At 46.9% G+C, this 16,026-nt stretch overlaps 1 protein-coding gene across 2 annotated transcripts in view; it reads right to left on the bottom strand.

Moving 5' to 3' along the window:
- The window catches only part of LOC131399210 (contactin-associated protein-like 4), a 174,435-nt gene extending 159,690 nt beyond the window's left edge, over window positions 1-14,745 (bottom strand). For both annotated transcript variants that reach the window (XM_058533395.1, XM_058533394.1), the window contains exon 1: window positions 14,517-14,745. In XM_058533395.1, the coding sequence (XP_058389378.1) occupies window positions 14,517-14,601 (85 nt within the window). In that variant the 5' untranslated portion in view covers window positions 14,602-14,745. The remainder of the gene's footprint in view (window positions 1-14,516) is intronic.
- Between the last annotated feature and the right edge of the window lie 1,281 nt (window positions 14,746-16,026).

A 16,026-nucleotide genomic window follows, 5' to 3' on the forward strand; every position in this document is an offset into this window, starting at 1 on the left:
TGGGGGGGCAGGGACATGGCTGTGGGGTGGGACCCCAGCATGTCTCCGGGGTGCAGGACCCCATGCCCCTGGGTGTCGAGAGTCCCTGGGGTGCAGCCCTGCCTCTCCAGGGCCCCGAGCTGCTCACCTGGATGGCTCCTCAGGCTGGTCTCTGGAAGCACCCTGTGGGGGGTGGTTCAGGCTTGCTGGCCTCCCTGTCCTCCCTGTCCTGTCTCTGCTGACACCCCTTCTCGTCTGCTGCTCTGCCTCTTTTAGACTTGAAATCCCCCACTTGTTTAACAGTTTTACCCTGAGAGTTTTGGGAGCATCTTTTTCTTCTATCAAATCCTAAAAGTTTTCTACTTTCGGGCACTGCACACCGTTCCTGGGCGACCTAGGTACCTTTTTATCTTCTGATAACGATTATCAGTCTCTTGGCTTTAAATATGCTTTCTCTCCAGACCTGGGGATTTTTGTTTTCGGGAAGGCCCTGATGCTGGGTGAACGTGTGATGAGAAGATTCGGTTATTTTCTCTCTGTTGGATCTGACCCACCCTTGGAAGGCAGTCAGAGAAGAGAACCAACAGTGTCACTGTTACTGGGGAAAATCGTGTGATCGGGAGGCGACGCCGTCTGTGCCCCGGGGCCTCTCGTGCTCATGTGCCAGGACAGGGACACAGCCTGGGGCCCGCTGAACAGAACACCCGTCCACCTAGACACAGGCCCCTAAGGCAGCTGGACTATGGCCATGTGAAGATGCTGACCAGTTGCGAGCGCGGTCCTGAGACTGTGGGCCAGGATGCCTGTTGGTGATGAGACCACATGTCCCATCTCTGCTGCTGCCCCAGCTCTGGGTGGTGGCCTGGAAGAGACCCCAGGTGATACACAGGTGAAGGCATGTGGCCGGGCTCCCATACACAGTCACTGAAATTCAAATTTCATAAAACTTTTGTTGGTCACAAATTATTACTCTTCTTCTGATTTTGTCAATCATTTAAATTGGGAAATATTCTCAGCTTGTGGACCAGAAGAAAGAGGTGGTGAACTGGGTTTGGCCCCATCTGGTGATGTTGGGGCAGCACGAGGTCATGACCTTGAGACTTAATAAGAATGTATGTCATAAACTTTTATTCTACATTATGAATAACGATGTTTTTGTGGCCAGGGAAATACACAGGTTTTTAAACAAAAACTGGTATTTTTCCAAATGTTCTCTAGGCACGCACTCCACTCCCTCCCTCCTTCCCTGTCTCTCTGCCTTTCGCTCACTCACTCTCTGCAGGCACGTGCACACACAGACACACACAGTACACGTGTGCACGTGTGTGTACTCGCACACACATGCACACACACACATCAAGCATGAAGGCCACGCTTTTCAACCCCCAGCAGCCTCACCAGCTGACTCAGGACCTGTGGACGCCCTCGCATCAACACTGCAAAGCCCACTTTCTGCTGGGGCGGTTTCCTTACGCGCCCTCCCCCATACTTGCTCCTTGGGGCTGTGTTGACTCCTTGTGAAAACTTTCCAAATGCAGCAGCTCTGCTACCTGCTGGCTGAGAAATCCAGAGCAATGCTGATCCAACTGTCCACAACCACGCCTTCGAGCCCTGACAGTCTCTCTCAAATGATCAACGACTCAAGAACCCACAGGCTGCTTGGGTGTCAGGACACGTGGCCTGTGAGCAGAGCCCAGGCGATGGATGCTTCCCATAATGTGTCCCCTGCTGTCACTGCGGCCCAATCTCTGCTTTCCTGGGTCAGAAAATCCTATCTGACCATTGTTTCCTAATTTTTGCCTAGAAAACTATACAATAATTCAATTTACATATTATATGGTTTATTTAAAGAACTTGGCTCAGGATCATTTGAAGTCACTACAAACCCTCAGCTGTGTAGGTGACGTGTGTGCCTCTGGATGCCATCTCTTGGGCACTTTCTGTGGGCGCTGAGGGCAGAGATGGTATCCGTCCCTCTTGTTGCTTCTCTTTTTATCACTTTCCCAACTGTGCCTTCCCCTGTCGTTCAAGTGTAATTTTATAATTGCAATTTTAGTCCAAGAGCGTCTGTCTTGCAGCACCTTGGTGCTCATTGGAGAACGTGAACATTAGGTTTGTCTTCACGAACCTCCTCAGACTCTGACTTGGTAACAAGACCCCGTGTTGCTGGGGGCTCACGTGTGAGGACAGTCTCCTGTCAGAGGGTCACGATCCTCCACCTCCCGACAAGGATCTTCCCCCACCGCTCATGATACACCTGCCCGGCAGCGGCATGTCCCGCTGGTTTTGAGTTTTCTCTGGGAAAACAATTGTCAAGGCTGAGCTGCAGACCCCAGAGTGGAGAGTGTGATAGCTCCCCTGGAGGAGAAGCTCCCGGCTCCCCACCACTGGACCAGTGCCTTTGCTGAGAGCCGGGCTGGCTGTGGCGTTTTCCACACTGGGATGGCAATTCTAACCAGGTGCCCAGAGACTCACACGTCTTATTTATGTTTCCTCCTGGAGATCATGGTTAAAGGCAGTGCATAAAATTTGTCTTCAAGGAATTTTCGAAGGTTCACTAGCAGCTGGCTTCTTTACAAGCCCCAGTTTGCTCAGCTGGGAGGCCAAGCCACGTGAGAGTGAAGCTGGCAGGCTTGAGACAGAGATGGCTCCAAAATGATGAGAGCAGGAAACCAGGGGCAGGGAGGTTAAGACACACACGATAGCCGTAGCCACAGAGATGGATGCAAAGGGTGAATAAAAACCATGAGAGTAGAAAATGTAGCCCATAGATGTGTCGCGACAGCAGAGGTGTCTGCATGTCAGCTCTGTGGGCAGCTGGCAGTTCTGGTGTTTGAGCAGCAGTGGGGAGGGCCCAGCAAAAAGACACCAGTGCAGGAGTTGAGGCAGTGAGGGTGCTGGTGTCTGAGTGTGCAAGGTCATCTGTGTGCAAGTTCGTCTGTGTGTACAGGGACATCTGTGTGTGCAGGGATGTCTGTGTGTGCAGGGATACCCCTGTGTGCAGGGTTGTCAGTGTGTGTGGGGACGTCTGTGTGTGTGGCGTCATCTGTATGTGCGGGGTTGTCTGAGTGTGTAGGGTCATCTGAGTGTGCAGGAATGTCTGTGTATATGGGGACATCTGTGTGTGCGGGGTCGTCTGTGTGTGCCAGGCTGTCTGAGTGTGCAGGGATGTCTGTGTGTGTGGGGTCAATTGAGTGTGTGGGGAAACATCTGCATGTGCGGGGTCACCTGAGTGTGCAGGGATATCTGTGCATACAGGGTCGTCTGTGTATGCAGTGTCGTCTGTGTGTGCAGGGACGTCTGAGTGTGCAGGGACATCTGAGTGTGCAGGGTCGTCTGAGTGTGCAGGAACATCTGTGTGTGCAGGGTCATCTGAGTGTGCGGGGATGTCTGTGTGTGTAGGGTTGTCTGAAGGTGCAGGGATGTCTGTGTGTGCAGGATCGTCTGTACAGAGTTGTCTGAGTGTGCAGGGATGTGTGTGTGTGCAGGGATGTCTTAGTTGAAGGGTCATCTGTGTGTGCAGGGTCATCTCAGTGTACAGGGACATCTGTGTGCAGGGTCGTCTGAGTGTGCAGGGTCTTCTGTGTGTGCGGGGACGTCTGAGTGTGCAGGGTCATGAGTGTGCAGGGATGTCTGAGTGTGCGGGGTTGTCTGAGTGTGCAGGGATGTCTGTGTCTGTGGGGATGTCTGTGTGTGGGGGTGGTCTGTGTGTACAAGGACATCTGAGTGTGCAGGAAGGTCTGTGTGTGCATGATTGAGTGTGCAGGTACGTCTGAGTGTGCAGGTACATCTGAGTGTGTGGGGATGTCTGAGTGTGCAGGGACGTCTGTGTGTGCAGGGATGTCTGAGTGTGCAGGGTCATCTGAGTGTGCAAGGGTGACTGAGTGTGCAAGGGTGAGTGAGTGTGCAAGGATAACTGAGTGTGCTGAGATATATTTGTCTAAAAAGAAAGTGCAATTTATAAACCTTCTCAATATGGTAAAATCGCAGTCTAAGTCTCATAAGGAATCTTGTACATTTCCCAAAACCACATAACAAATGGAATTTTTGAAGGTGGATACATTAAAATATTGGCATGTTTTGTCTAATCTAATTTCTCCTTAAAACCCCAACTGTAAATCCTATAATTGCCAGAAATATAACCTCTGGGAGTTGGAAGCCATGACGTCTTACTCTAATAGCCACCAAGTAATTATACATATTTATACACACATGTGAATACATGTACACACACATGCACACCCCTTGCACTCAGGTAGGTACTTTCTTCTTTAAGTTTAAGATTTAAAACTTTAGAGGTAGTTTTCAACCTGGTCAATTAAATAGATGTGGAATTTAAATAATAATTCCATCGTTACTGATTTAAAATGCCAAGTGTTTCCAGCTTCAATCACTTTTCAAGTTATTTCTCCCAAATGCTCATTATGGGAGCCCGGAGAGGGCTGTTCCTGCAGTTATGTCACTTCCCTGTTCTATTACTCACAGTTTTATTTTCTCACAGACAATGATGGAAAACTATTGTGAAGAAACAACCACCCAACCAAAGATGCTGCTTCTCAGAAAACTGGATTTACTGCAGGCATCCAAGGGCTGTGGAAGCAGGTTGTAGAACTCCCATAGAAATGTCTTATTATTACTAAATAAGGGATTTCATTTGCCAGATAAGTAGAAACTGGACACAGACATTTAAGCAAGAAATTTTGTGCTGTAGAAGTGAAATTAGAAAAAATGTATCCTTAGTGACGCAATATCATATTGTATTACACCTGGTCATGCCTCCTAGGAATGTTTGTGTGTGTGTGTGTGTGCGCGTGTGTGTGCATGCATGCATGTGTATGTATCCGCTCACACATACATACAGATTACAGTTATTTTAAATGTGATTCAACCAAATGACCTAGAGCCGTCAAAACTTCATTTTTCTCCCAAAAGAAGACAGTCTCAAAAAAAAAAGAAGAAGAAGAAAGTCTCCCTCTGGGAAGTGGTCAGTCACAGGACAAAACCCTCAGGTTGCTTTGAAGAATGTCGAGTGCTGACATCACAGCCATTAGCATCCATAAGTGGGAGAACAGCCAAAGTCAATCATGTTTCCGTTATTCTGAAATGCACCTAGAGTTGTAGGAAAATCCCTTTTCTCTTATTTCCTGAGAGTTGATGAAAAATCTTTTCAATCATTTCATATTCAACCATTTTTGGTCTTAAGGGAAAAGGAGTCAATTTAAGCTCATGTCATTACTTGACTTTATATAATATGGGCAAATGGTCTGCATCCCTCTGAATCTATTCTTCAACTGAACAACAAAATCTAAACAGCATTTTCTATTAAATACAATTCAAATACTGTGGATACTACTATTAACGGTCTTTTTATTAGCTGGAAAATTGGCGTTGTAAAGAGTAATTCTAAAAGTTCATAATTGAAATATTTACTCAAGTGGTGTTCTCTATATATTATGAGAATATTTCCCCAGCTCTAGTTAACTCACTAAACATCTATTCTATTAGCATGCATTCTGTGAGGTATTCACTAATCATATTTTTAAAAAGAAACAAAAATAGAGCCAGATCCACCCAGTATAGAAAGCTAATAAGGACAAGTCAACTAAAATATGAAGATATTTTTAATCAAGTCCTTAACTGGATACATGAGACCATTGAAAATACTCATCTGCCAGTTCCAAATACAGACCTGGAAGAGAGAGAGGTTGTAGTTACTCTTGGGAACATTTTCAGGAACCAGGGGCTCAGTGCCTATTCTTCCTCTAACAGGAAGGAAGGCAGGATGCGGCCTCACGCGATCCTGAAATTGCCCTGTAAGGTCCATATTTGTAGGAATCTGCACTTCCAGAAAGCAGCAAGAAATAAATCCCAGGACAGTAATGGCTGCCTGAACACAATCTCCTCACACACACACACAAACCTACAGGATAAACAATAATCGCAGGTGTGGGGGCCAGCCCGGTGGCGTAGCGGTTAACTGCACGTGCTCTGCTTCGGAGGCCTGGGGCTCGCTGGTTCGGATCCCAGGCGCACAGTGGTGCACCGCTTGCCAAGCCATGCTGTGGCGGCGTCCCACATAAAGTAGAGGAAGATGGGCATGGATGTTAGCCCAGGGCCAGTCTTCCTTGGCAAAAAGAGGAAGATTGACATTGGATGTGAGCTCAGGGCTGATCTTCCTCACAAAAGAAAAAAAAAAAGAATCACAGGTGTGACCACCGTGGCTCGTGCCTTTAGCATCACCAGAGATGGAGCCTGCCATGCACTTCAAGTTACCCTAGGGAGAGAAGTGGATGCCAGATTCCAACATGTTCCTCGTGCAGGCGGCGTCGAGAAGGGCAAGGGGGTCCTAAGATTCTCCACAGAAGAGTGGAGAGGAGCAAGGAGAACAGAGACGGCAGCACAGAGATAATCACCAGATGACGAGAAAGTCTGGCACAAATTGCTAAATCCTGCACATGAGGCGAGGATGTGGGGCTCAGGGCTGCAGCCAGGGAACTTGATGGGGTGAGTGCAGCTCCGGATTGGGGCTGGCAGCTCGGGAGAAGGAGATGAATGGGAAAGGGAGCTGCTCCTAGGAGACGAGGTTGTGGGAAGGGGAAAGGAGGTGAGGGAAATGATGCATTTCAAAGAGAATAGCACAAGGTGCGCGGTGGCCACTGCTCTCCTCGCCTCTTATCACCACCAAGAAATCACCCCTGACAGATTTAACCTGGATCCCACTGCCTGAGAAGGGCTTCCTTGGACTTAGACCCTGTCCGCAAGATGCCAGCATCAGATAAATCAGAGTGAGTCCACGCCAACAGCTGAGAAGAAAATGTAGAAGGAGAAGGGAAACATTTCAGCTACTTGGCTCCTCCCTGCACCACGTGGAAGCCAACACAGAGCCCAGGAGAGTTACCACATGATACCCCAACCCGAACAAAAGATCCTCAGTCCTCAAACAAAAATGCTTACATACTGAAAAGTCTAGGATCAGAACTTTTAAAGAGAATAGAAAGGGACAATATTGCATTCAAAAAATGTATACATAGAAAAGTATAAGACTGTTTCATTAATGAAGACGCATTTACAAGACACTTAAAAGAAAATATATTCAAATAAAATTTAATAAAGGACATTGAAGAATTGCAGAAATACAATAGAGAGAATGAAGATAAGATTTTTAAAAAAGGTGAAACTAAGCAGAGAAAAATTGGCTAAAATAGAGGAAAAAAAAGAAAATCTACTATCATCTGTCTATCTATCCATCTATCTATCTGTCTATCGATCAGTCATCTACCTATTTGTCTGTCTGTCTATCACCTTTCTCTCTATCATCTATCTATCTATCATCTATCTAGGAGTTCTTGAAAGATAAAAATATAAAAGCAACGGAAAAGAAATAATATTTTAACATTTTAATCCAATAAAAGTTTTCAGAAGAAAAAACCTAAATCTTCATTTTGAAAGGACTATCATATACCTGAGGACCCAGGTCAGATTCAAGACATATTCTACTAAAACTATCAGAATAAAATGCAAAATAAAAAGTCAGGGCCTCTAGATAAAATGACCACGTTACTTGGAAAGATAAGAAAATTAGGCTGATATCAAACTTCTCCTGAGCTGGGGAACAGCATGTTCAAGAAACACATGGAAAGGAAATTCAAGCCGAGGACTTTATATCCTGCTAAATTACCCTCCAAGCATCCAGGCTGTTGAAAATCAGTTTTTAACGCTCATGGCTTCTGGGATACACGCATGAATCCGTTCCTTGGAACCCACTGCAGAAGCAGTTCCCAGTGTAAGAGCTTGAAGACCCTTTCAGGGGTCCAAGATGCCAAACCATTTATATAAAAATAGTAAGATGTTATTTGCCTGTTTACTCTCATTCTCCCAGAGTGTACCAGAGGCTTCATGACATATCCAAAATTATCTAAAACAGCTACCAAAATACTCCCCCTTTTCCCAATGACATATTTGCATGAGGCCAGCTTTTCTTCATAAACATCCACTAAAAAAAAAAATCCCAAGTTAAATGCAAGAGATGTGAGAATCTAGTTATCTTCCATTAAGCCTTATATTAAAATTTGCAAAAATATGAAACCATGCTACTTTTGTCACTATTTTTTGTGCTTTTGAATATATGTTTATTGTTCATAAAATACATTAATCTGTTAGCATGTTATTCGCTTCTTGTTATTTTTAAATTCTTGGTTTTAATTGCTCATATGATAACTGTCAGTAGCTCTAACCCACATAAGTAAAGCTCACTGGGATCTTCAATAATACATCCAAGTGTATTATCCTGAGCCAAAAATTCGAGAGCAACTCTACAGAGGATGGGCGTCATCCAGCCTGCAAGGACTGGGGACACTTCAGAACAAGGGTTGGGAGGGGACAATGTACTTTGTTCTAGATCAGAGAGTGAAACCAGCCTGGAGACATGGATGGAGAATAGCATGTGAATATTGTATGTTCTGAGAAAGTAGGGAGAACACAAGAAAAACATGGGAGTAGTAAGGAGAGCAAAAGGAAAGTCGGAGAAGATCACTGATTATTGTATTGATAATAGGTAGATTCCAATACCACTCACAAGTTACAAACCAGACTGTAAAGATTCATAAGAGCATCATAAAAGGTGTCCCTACAAAGGAAACTGGTAGAACAAAAGACAAACCTTCCTAAATACCTAAAGAGATCAAGAAATAAAGACAGCTAACAAGGCAAACCTCAGGGAATAAAAACACATGGACGATAACAAACACATTGATTATAACATAAAGTCATAACAGCAGAGGCACAAACAGATCAGCCATACAAATACGCATACACTTGTTACAAGGAAAAAATAGTAAAGAGCTTTGAAATTGGTTATTAAAGGAAAGCCCAACCTAATAAGAGCACAGCAGACATACCTAAAACAACGTACTTCGTGAGGACTAAGAGTGGACAGTGGACAGACGTGCCAACAGAAGGAAGCACGGACAAGACTGAGTAGTCTTGATGGCGAAGGGCATAGAAGTCAAGGCCTAGAGCATCACACAAAATGAAGACCACTCTATAACACCACCACGGCAATTCACAGTGACGACCCCATAGCCATAAACATCCATGACCAAATCACAGGACAACCACCACATAAAGCCGAAATTACAGGACGTGTAAGGAGAAATAGAGACACTAATAACAGGAGCTCTTAATACATCACTCTGAGAACAAGATAGAAAATAGTAAAGTATAGAGGATTATATAGTACAATCTTTAAAGAAACTCTGTAGATCAAAAACTGCATCCAGATAACAAAGATTATTCTCTTAACCACATAGGCAACATCCACAAAAATTGGTCATATAATTAGTCACAAAGAAAACATCAGTAAGTCTCACAAAACAGAAATGCTATGGGTATCATCCTCTGATCACAATGTAATAAATAATTAAAACAAAACAATCCCTCCAGTTGAAAAAAATAAAACCTTCCATTAAACAACTTTTATATAAAAGGGGAAATACAAACACAATATGAGAATTTCTGAAAAATTATGACAGTGAAAACACTATGTTTCAGATGGTCTGTGTGGTATAGCTAAAACAGGGATCAGAGGAAATTTCATAGCCTTAAACATCTGTGTCAAGATAAATAGAAAAGTGAAAATAAATGAATCAAATCCCCTACTCAAACATTTAACCAAGGAACCACTGTTCAAACCAAAATAAAACACAAGGAGAAAAATAATAGAGGTAAAAGCTGAAGTTAATAAGACAGACAACAGGAAAGCAGTGAATCAAATTATTAAATTAAAATTCTGGTTCTTTGAAAAAAAATCAACATAATAAACAAACCACCAGACAAGTAATGAAGAAAAAATGAAGGACAGTACAAAAATACAAAATTAGATGTGACAAGGAAAGAAATGACATTGAAACAGAAGACATAAAAACACAAAGCTAATTTGCACATCTATATGAAGTTAATTTTGAAAAGTAAATGGAACAATAATTTCCATGTAAAATATAGTTTAGCAAAACTAGAGGCAGAATGCTTAAACAAACCAATTTCTGTCAAAGAAAGTGAAGGTTATCAAATAACAAACCCACAGATAGAAAAAGGAAAAAAAACCACCAGGCCCAGATGGTTTCATGGGTGAATCTGCCAAACTGACAGGCAGGACAGAGCTAGTGCCACATAAATTATTCCAGAGCATAGAAATGGGGAGAACTTCCACTCTTATTATGAAGCAAGGGTAACATTAGCAGCTACACATGATAGAAAGAACAAAAAAGAAAAATTACAAGCCAAATCTCCTATGAATATTGAGTTAAAAATACTATCTACAATAGTACTGGCTAGATGACAAACTCTATGGAGAACATGATGCACCAGAACATGAAGGTGGGTAAAAACAAGCCCCAACCCCAGAGCTGGACCAAACAGGAACAAGGGCTCTGACTGTATGTCAAACAAGAGCCACCAACACTGACGGTGTGAGCAGCTCAGCAGCATTTGCCTACCGTGTTCGGGCTGTGGACCCTCAGCTAAGGGAAGACAAGGAGACCTGTGGACTCACCCAGGGTTCTCGTTGTAGGTCTGTTTTCCATGTTGGACAGTTGCATTTGGACGCTAGTTTTTATACATGGTAGGTATAAACCAGTAAATACATCGTTGATGTCATTGGGAGCCAGGGTTTCCTCTACGGAAGAAGAGACACAAGGAACGGAAACAACAAAACGTGGGTGTTGGGAGCAAACAGAGCCCGTGGGGAGGGTGAGGTTGGGGTGGCAGGGTGAACGCACACTTTGGTCACCTGCACACACAGTCACAGGCAGTGCTGACTCGGCCTCTGGAGTCCAGAGTCCACGTGCCCTGAGTCAGGAAGGAGCTCACCTCGCATCCCCCGCTCTGTTTCCAAGTTCTCTTCCTACTGGGGAGGCGCAGCCCTTCTAGAGCTCGATGGGGACGGCATGAGAGGAGCCTGGAAGATGCTGCTGTGTCAAATCTGAGGCCGTGCTCAGAGAGTAATGAGCACACTCCGACCACCAAAAAGGATGGAGGGGCTCCCCCAGCCGGTTTGTGACAGTCGGAGCATCCAAATAAATCAGAACATGGATGGACACGTCCCTCTGATCGACACAGGAGCCTGCGTGCACAAGGACATGAATGTGCAATGGTCAATGAGTCAGAGAGCAGACAGGGAGGAGGGACGTTCACAGCTACAGATGCTGCTGCAGAAGGAGAATCACCATTTTGCAGCCATTACAGTAAAAAGGGATTCAGGTGAGGGGTCCTGATGAATTTCAACCAGAAGGGTTGATCCTGGGCTAAGCCCAGACCCCAGGGCTGGTGGTTCCCGGGTACGAGTGTGACTTCGGCCCATCCTCGCTGTCAGGAGGCCAAGCTCTGCTCGAAGGGGCTCAGAAACGGAGTTCACAGCCAGAGGGCCTTGATTTCCACCGCAGCTCATGTCATTGATGCTCCACGGTGTCTTAGCTTTCGCTCTAATGAATTCTTGCTCTGAGAAGGACTTTTTGGCAGAAGTAAACAGAAGGCAGCTCCTGGTAGGAGTTAGACAACCTGACAATTTAGAATGAGTCCATCTCCGCCAGTAGGCTGCATCCCCTCACCTGATCAGAATCTGCATCAGCATCCGCTCCTTCTTGTTGGAGCAGGTAGGAGATGAGCGCTGTATTGCATCCAGAGTTCGCCCAGAAGTTCCCTTCCACTTGGGCCCCACTTAGCCCTCACGCCAGTGGGGACGTTCGTTCCCCAACAGAGGCCCGGCTTTCCACTATGAGCTGTGAATCAGCCCCCTGGGTGGGGGAGAGCCAGTACCCCAAGGACCAGACAGTCCTGGGCCACAGAGGAACCCCAGTCCCCTGTCCAGGCACTGAGGCCACCATGGCCTGCGGCCATGCAGGATACACCCTCCTCGGCTCTGCTCCCAGCGCTGCCCACGCCCTGCTCTCTGCCCAGAGCAGAGGGGCTCAGAGGGGCAAGTCCGCCCCAGAGAGGCAGAAGAGGGACGTGCAGCACGATCCCCAAATCGCAGTAACAGGCATCCCGGTATCTTCACCTGTGGGGCCTCTGACCGGAAGTCCTCCCCTCCAGACCTGAGGTGCTGTCGAGGCAGCCCCACTCCGACCCCACACAGGCAGGGTGTGTGAACCATCGGGAGGAGGGGGTGAGTCCCGGGGCCATGTGGGGAGGAGACCTCAGTTCTCCAGCTCACGTGGGACCTGGGGATTGCTTCATTTGTGTTGGGTTCAAGTCTTGTCCGGAGACATAAGTAGTTCAAACCATTTCTCAAAAGGGGAAAAAAACCGTAAGCCACCTAAAAGCTTATGCACATGATATCTTATTCATGTGCAGATTCCTTCTTTGCTGGCAACTACTCAGAATTCTCATCTCTAAATGATTTCTCAAATCTCTGTACCATGACCCCAAAGTTATCTCCCCAGGTCACAACTCTCAGATATTCAGGAATTAAGTTGCTGATGTAAACACAATGCAGTAACTTCATCAGCATTTCTCCTATTAAAAACAATACTCTCAAAATGAGATTAACAGGAAATTAGCATATGCAGATTTCTAGTTTTTAAAAGATGAACTTTGGTCATCAATAGATTTCATTTTAATCCGTGATGAACTGTAACTTCTACCATCGATGTTGAGACAAGGACTCCAAGCTTTGGGTCTAAAATGTTCTCAATAATTAAATTTCATAGATGCTTTGAAATTTTGATTCTTCGGTAAGGAGATTAAATACTTTCTGAATACAAGACGGCTGAATGTCTAGGAGCCAGTTCTTAACTTGAAAGCACTGAAATTTAAGCAGGAACCTCAGAGCCAAGCCATTAACAGCCACTTTGAAAAGAGCCACCAAGCCCACTCGAATACTACGCCTCCACTGGATCTCAGCTGGAAGAACAAAGGCCAAAGGAAGGAGGCACTGGCGTTGATCACAGCCTGCGCAGCAGGTGCCGGACCTGCTTCCTGCTCAGCATCTCTCCAGGAGGCTGGAGGCTCCTGCGGGCTCCTAAGAGTGGCCTCTGGCGCTCACTCAGTGGAATAATCAGCAGTCTTTGCTTAATTACCTGCATGTAATTTCTAAAGGTATTTCTCTGGGGCTCTGTTTTTAAGGAAAATGTCAATGCCACTGCAGGGCTTGAGCCTTTCTGCCGTGTGTGTAAATTTCCCTTCATCAAATCATGTGGGTCTCAGAGAGCACAGACATAGAGAATGATGAGGAATGGGGCAGCACCTGCCTGCTGACAGGCGTCAAAGACCCCTTGTTGGGGTGACAGACCCAGAGCCTCCATGGGAGCCATCCCGCTGCCACACAGCCCAGGTGTTGGGGTCCCCAGGAGAGGAGAGGGACTCCCCTGCACCCATGCCAGCCCCCATTGTGCATTGACATCCTAGCTGGGAGCTGCACCCTGTCCTGGGGGCTTGGCTCACAGCCCAGTAAACTCCTAAAGGTGCCCACCACCCCTGTCTGAAATGCCCCCTCACCCCTGCCCCCACGCCCGAGTGGAAGGAGCCAGGGACGGGGCACTCGCAGGGAAAGAGAGAAGAATGAGGCTGGTTCTGGGGGCGGTGATGAAGCACCCAGTCTTCATGAGGCTCCACACTTATCAGGAGGGGAGAGTCTCCGTGACAGATGTTTCCAGCCAAGAACAACTCTTAAAACTTTTGGATGTGCTGTGCATGGTGAATTGGGTTCTCCTGAATTATTGTGGCCAGTGTCTTTGGGTTAGAGGCACATGCTAGTCTAGAAATGAGGACCACATCTCTTGGATCTACAGAAACAGGGCACTGAATGACAGAAGGAAATAAGTACGGTAACGCAGGACTTAAAGGATCATCATTCACCATCATTTCAACATCTGCTATTTAGGGGGCTGGAGAAGAGGACAGTGATTTATGTCTTCCCTTAATGAAATCTTTCCGTCAGAAATGCAGGCTTTTGGTGCCTTCTCTCCCCGGGCTGTAGAGTTGAGGTTCTCTCAGTGGTCAGAGCATTACTCAGTGCCCCAGGTCAGCTGAGGAGGGCATCAGAACTGCCAGCAGTCTCCTTTCTAAAGGCGTGGCCTGCGTCCACCTGCAGACCTGGGAACTGCCACATCCCAGCAAATTCCACTCAATGTAAAGCCTGCCACTTGCCTCCCCATCAGATGTCTTCCCTGAAACGCAGTCGTCCGAGAAAGGAACCCCCGGAGACGCCAGCTGGCTACTTATCCCCCGAGATGCCCCTTTCTGGGTTTACTAGAACTGAGCTTCCTCAATGAATATTCAGAGACAGGGAGACAGTGCACTGCTTTCAGAAAAACACACAGAAAACACACCGTGAACAATGCAGACCAGACCAGAGGAGAAGCAATCGAAACGTGTCCTATTTGGGGTTATACTTTAGCAGGTCCTTGTCTTTTTTCAAGATGGTTCATTTTCAGAAACATGTTCTGTGATCTCAGCTCTAAATATTAACAATAGAATAAAACCACACAGTTTAAAGTTTTAGGAGAGCCCCACACAAGTTGTAAATCGTTTGCTATACTTACGTGTGTCTCCTGCCGCGGCTGGACCCCAGCTCTGCACGGACAGAAGAAGGATCGTAGGGAGGAAGGTTCCAGGGACTGACCCCATGCTCCCGAGGTCCCAAGGCTGGGAGCTCCAGCCCAGGGCCACTGCTCAGTGCGGGAGCTCCTTGCTCACTGCTGCCGTGGGTCTCCAGCACTCCCTCCCTCTCTCTCTCCTCGGCTCTCTCTCCCTCCCTTGTCTCTCTTGCTTAGCCCTGCCTCTCTCTGAGCCTGCATCCGCCCCTCAGCCCTGCCTCTCTCGAGCCTGCATCCGCCCCTCCTGACCTCCTCCAGGATGTGGCGTCCCTGGCCGTCCACGACCAGCCGGCTGAGCACCCTCCCCTCTGCGAGTCTGAACCCCGGGTCTGTGGCCTCCACGTGCCCGTGCCGGGACCCCTTGCGGTGACAGGTGGGAGAGGGTGAGAGCTGGGCTGCAGGCTGGCACCAGGCAGAGATGCTCACAGCCCGCTCCCTCCTCCTGCTCCCCTCACCAATGAACCTCAAACCTCTTCTCCCCCTAGTGGCACCGGGAGGGAGGAGGGAGGCTGTCCCCCCTCACAGCCTTGAGCTTTGCTGCCTGTCACTGGCAGGTGGTGGCAGGAGCCAGACAGGAAACAGGAGTAATTCCTGATGGGAGGGGCCATTCCAGTGAAACTGTCTTGAGTCAGTTCAGAGGAAAGCGCAGGCGTCATTTGTGAACCACAGCTATCGTGTGCTCATCTTCTATTTACATAAAAGGCATTATCTCAGCTGAAGCGTTTTCAGGATGTAAATTCCTGTTAGGAGATCAGAGTCTTGGGCTTACCAGGTGTTAAAACTGTGCCCAGTGTACCTGGGAGATATCAATTTCTTGGGGGGAAGATTATGCCAATTATATGAATCAAATGGGTTTAATCTGGTAGATTCTAAGGTTTTTTTTGTGTGTTCTTTTGTGAGGAAGCTTGGCCATGTGCTAACATCTGTTGCCAATCTTCCTCTTTCTACTGAGGAAGATGAGCCCTGGGCTAACATCTGTGCCAATCTTCCTCTATTTTATATAGGATGCCTCCACAGCATGGCTTGATGAATGGTGCCTTGGTCCGTGCCCGGGATCCAAACCTGTGAACCCAGGGCCACCAGAAGAGGACCGTGCAAACTTAACCACTACGGCACTGGGAGGGCCCCAGATTCTAAGTTTTTAAATGAGCTCTGTCTCCTGTGAATAAGCTTGAAACACCTCCCAGACACATGGAGATCCCTGGTAATAACCACCCGCAGGGCAGTGTGGAAAAGGGAGAGACCCCAAGGGAAAGGATTCCTGAAGACCCTGCATAGGTGAAGAGACCGTGAGATGGATGGGCAAAGGGATGGAGAGAAAGGGTCCAGGGATCCCCGTCTGAGAAGAGCTGTGGGTCTAGTGGCATCATCCAGGGACACGGGTGTTTCTTGAACAGAACATTGAACATTGTTGGTGATGTTGTTGAGAAGGTGCAAGAGTGTATGCTCGGCATCT

The sequence above is a fragment of the Diceros bicornis genome, chromosome 37 (genome assembly GCF_020826845.1).
Source record: "Diceros bicornis minor isolate mBicDic1 chromosome 37, mDicBic1.mat.cur, whole genome shotgun sequence".
NCBI classification, from domain to species: Eukaryota; Metazoa; Chordata; class Mammalia; order Perissodactyla; family Rhinocerotidae; genus Diceros; species Diceros bicornis.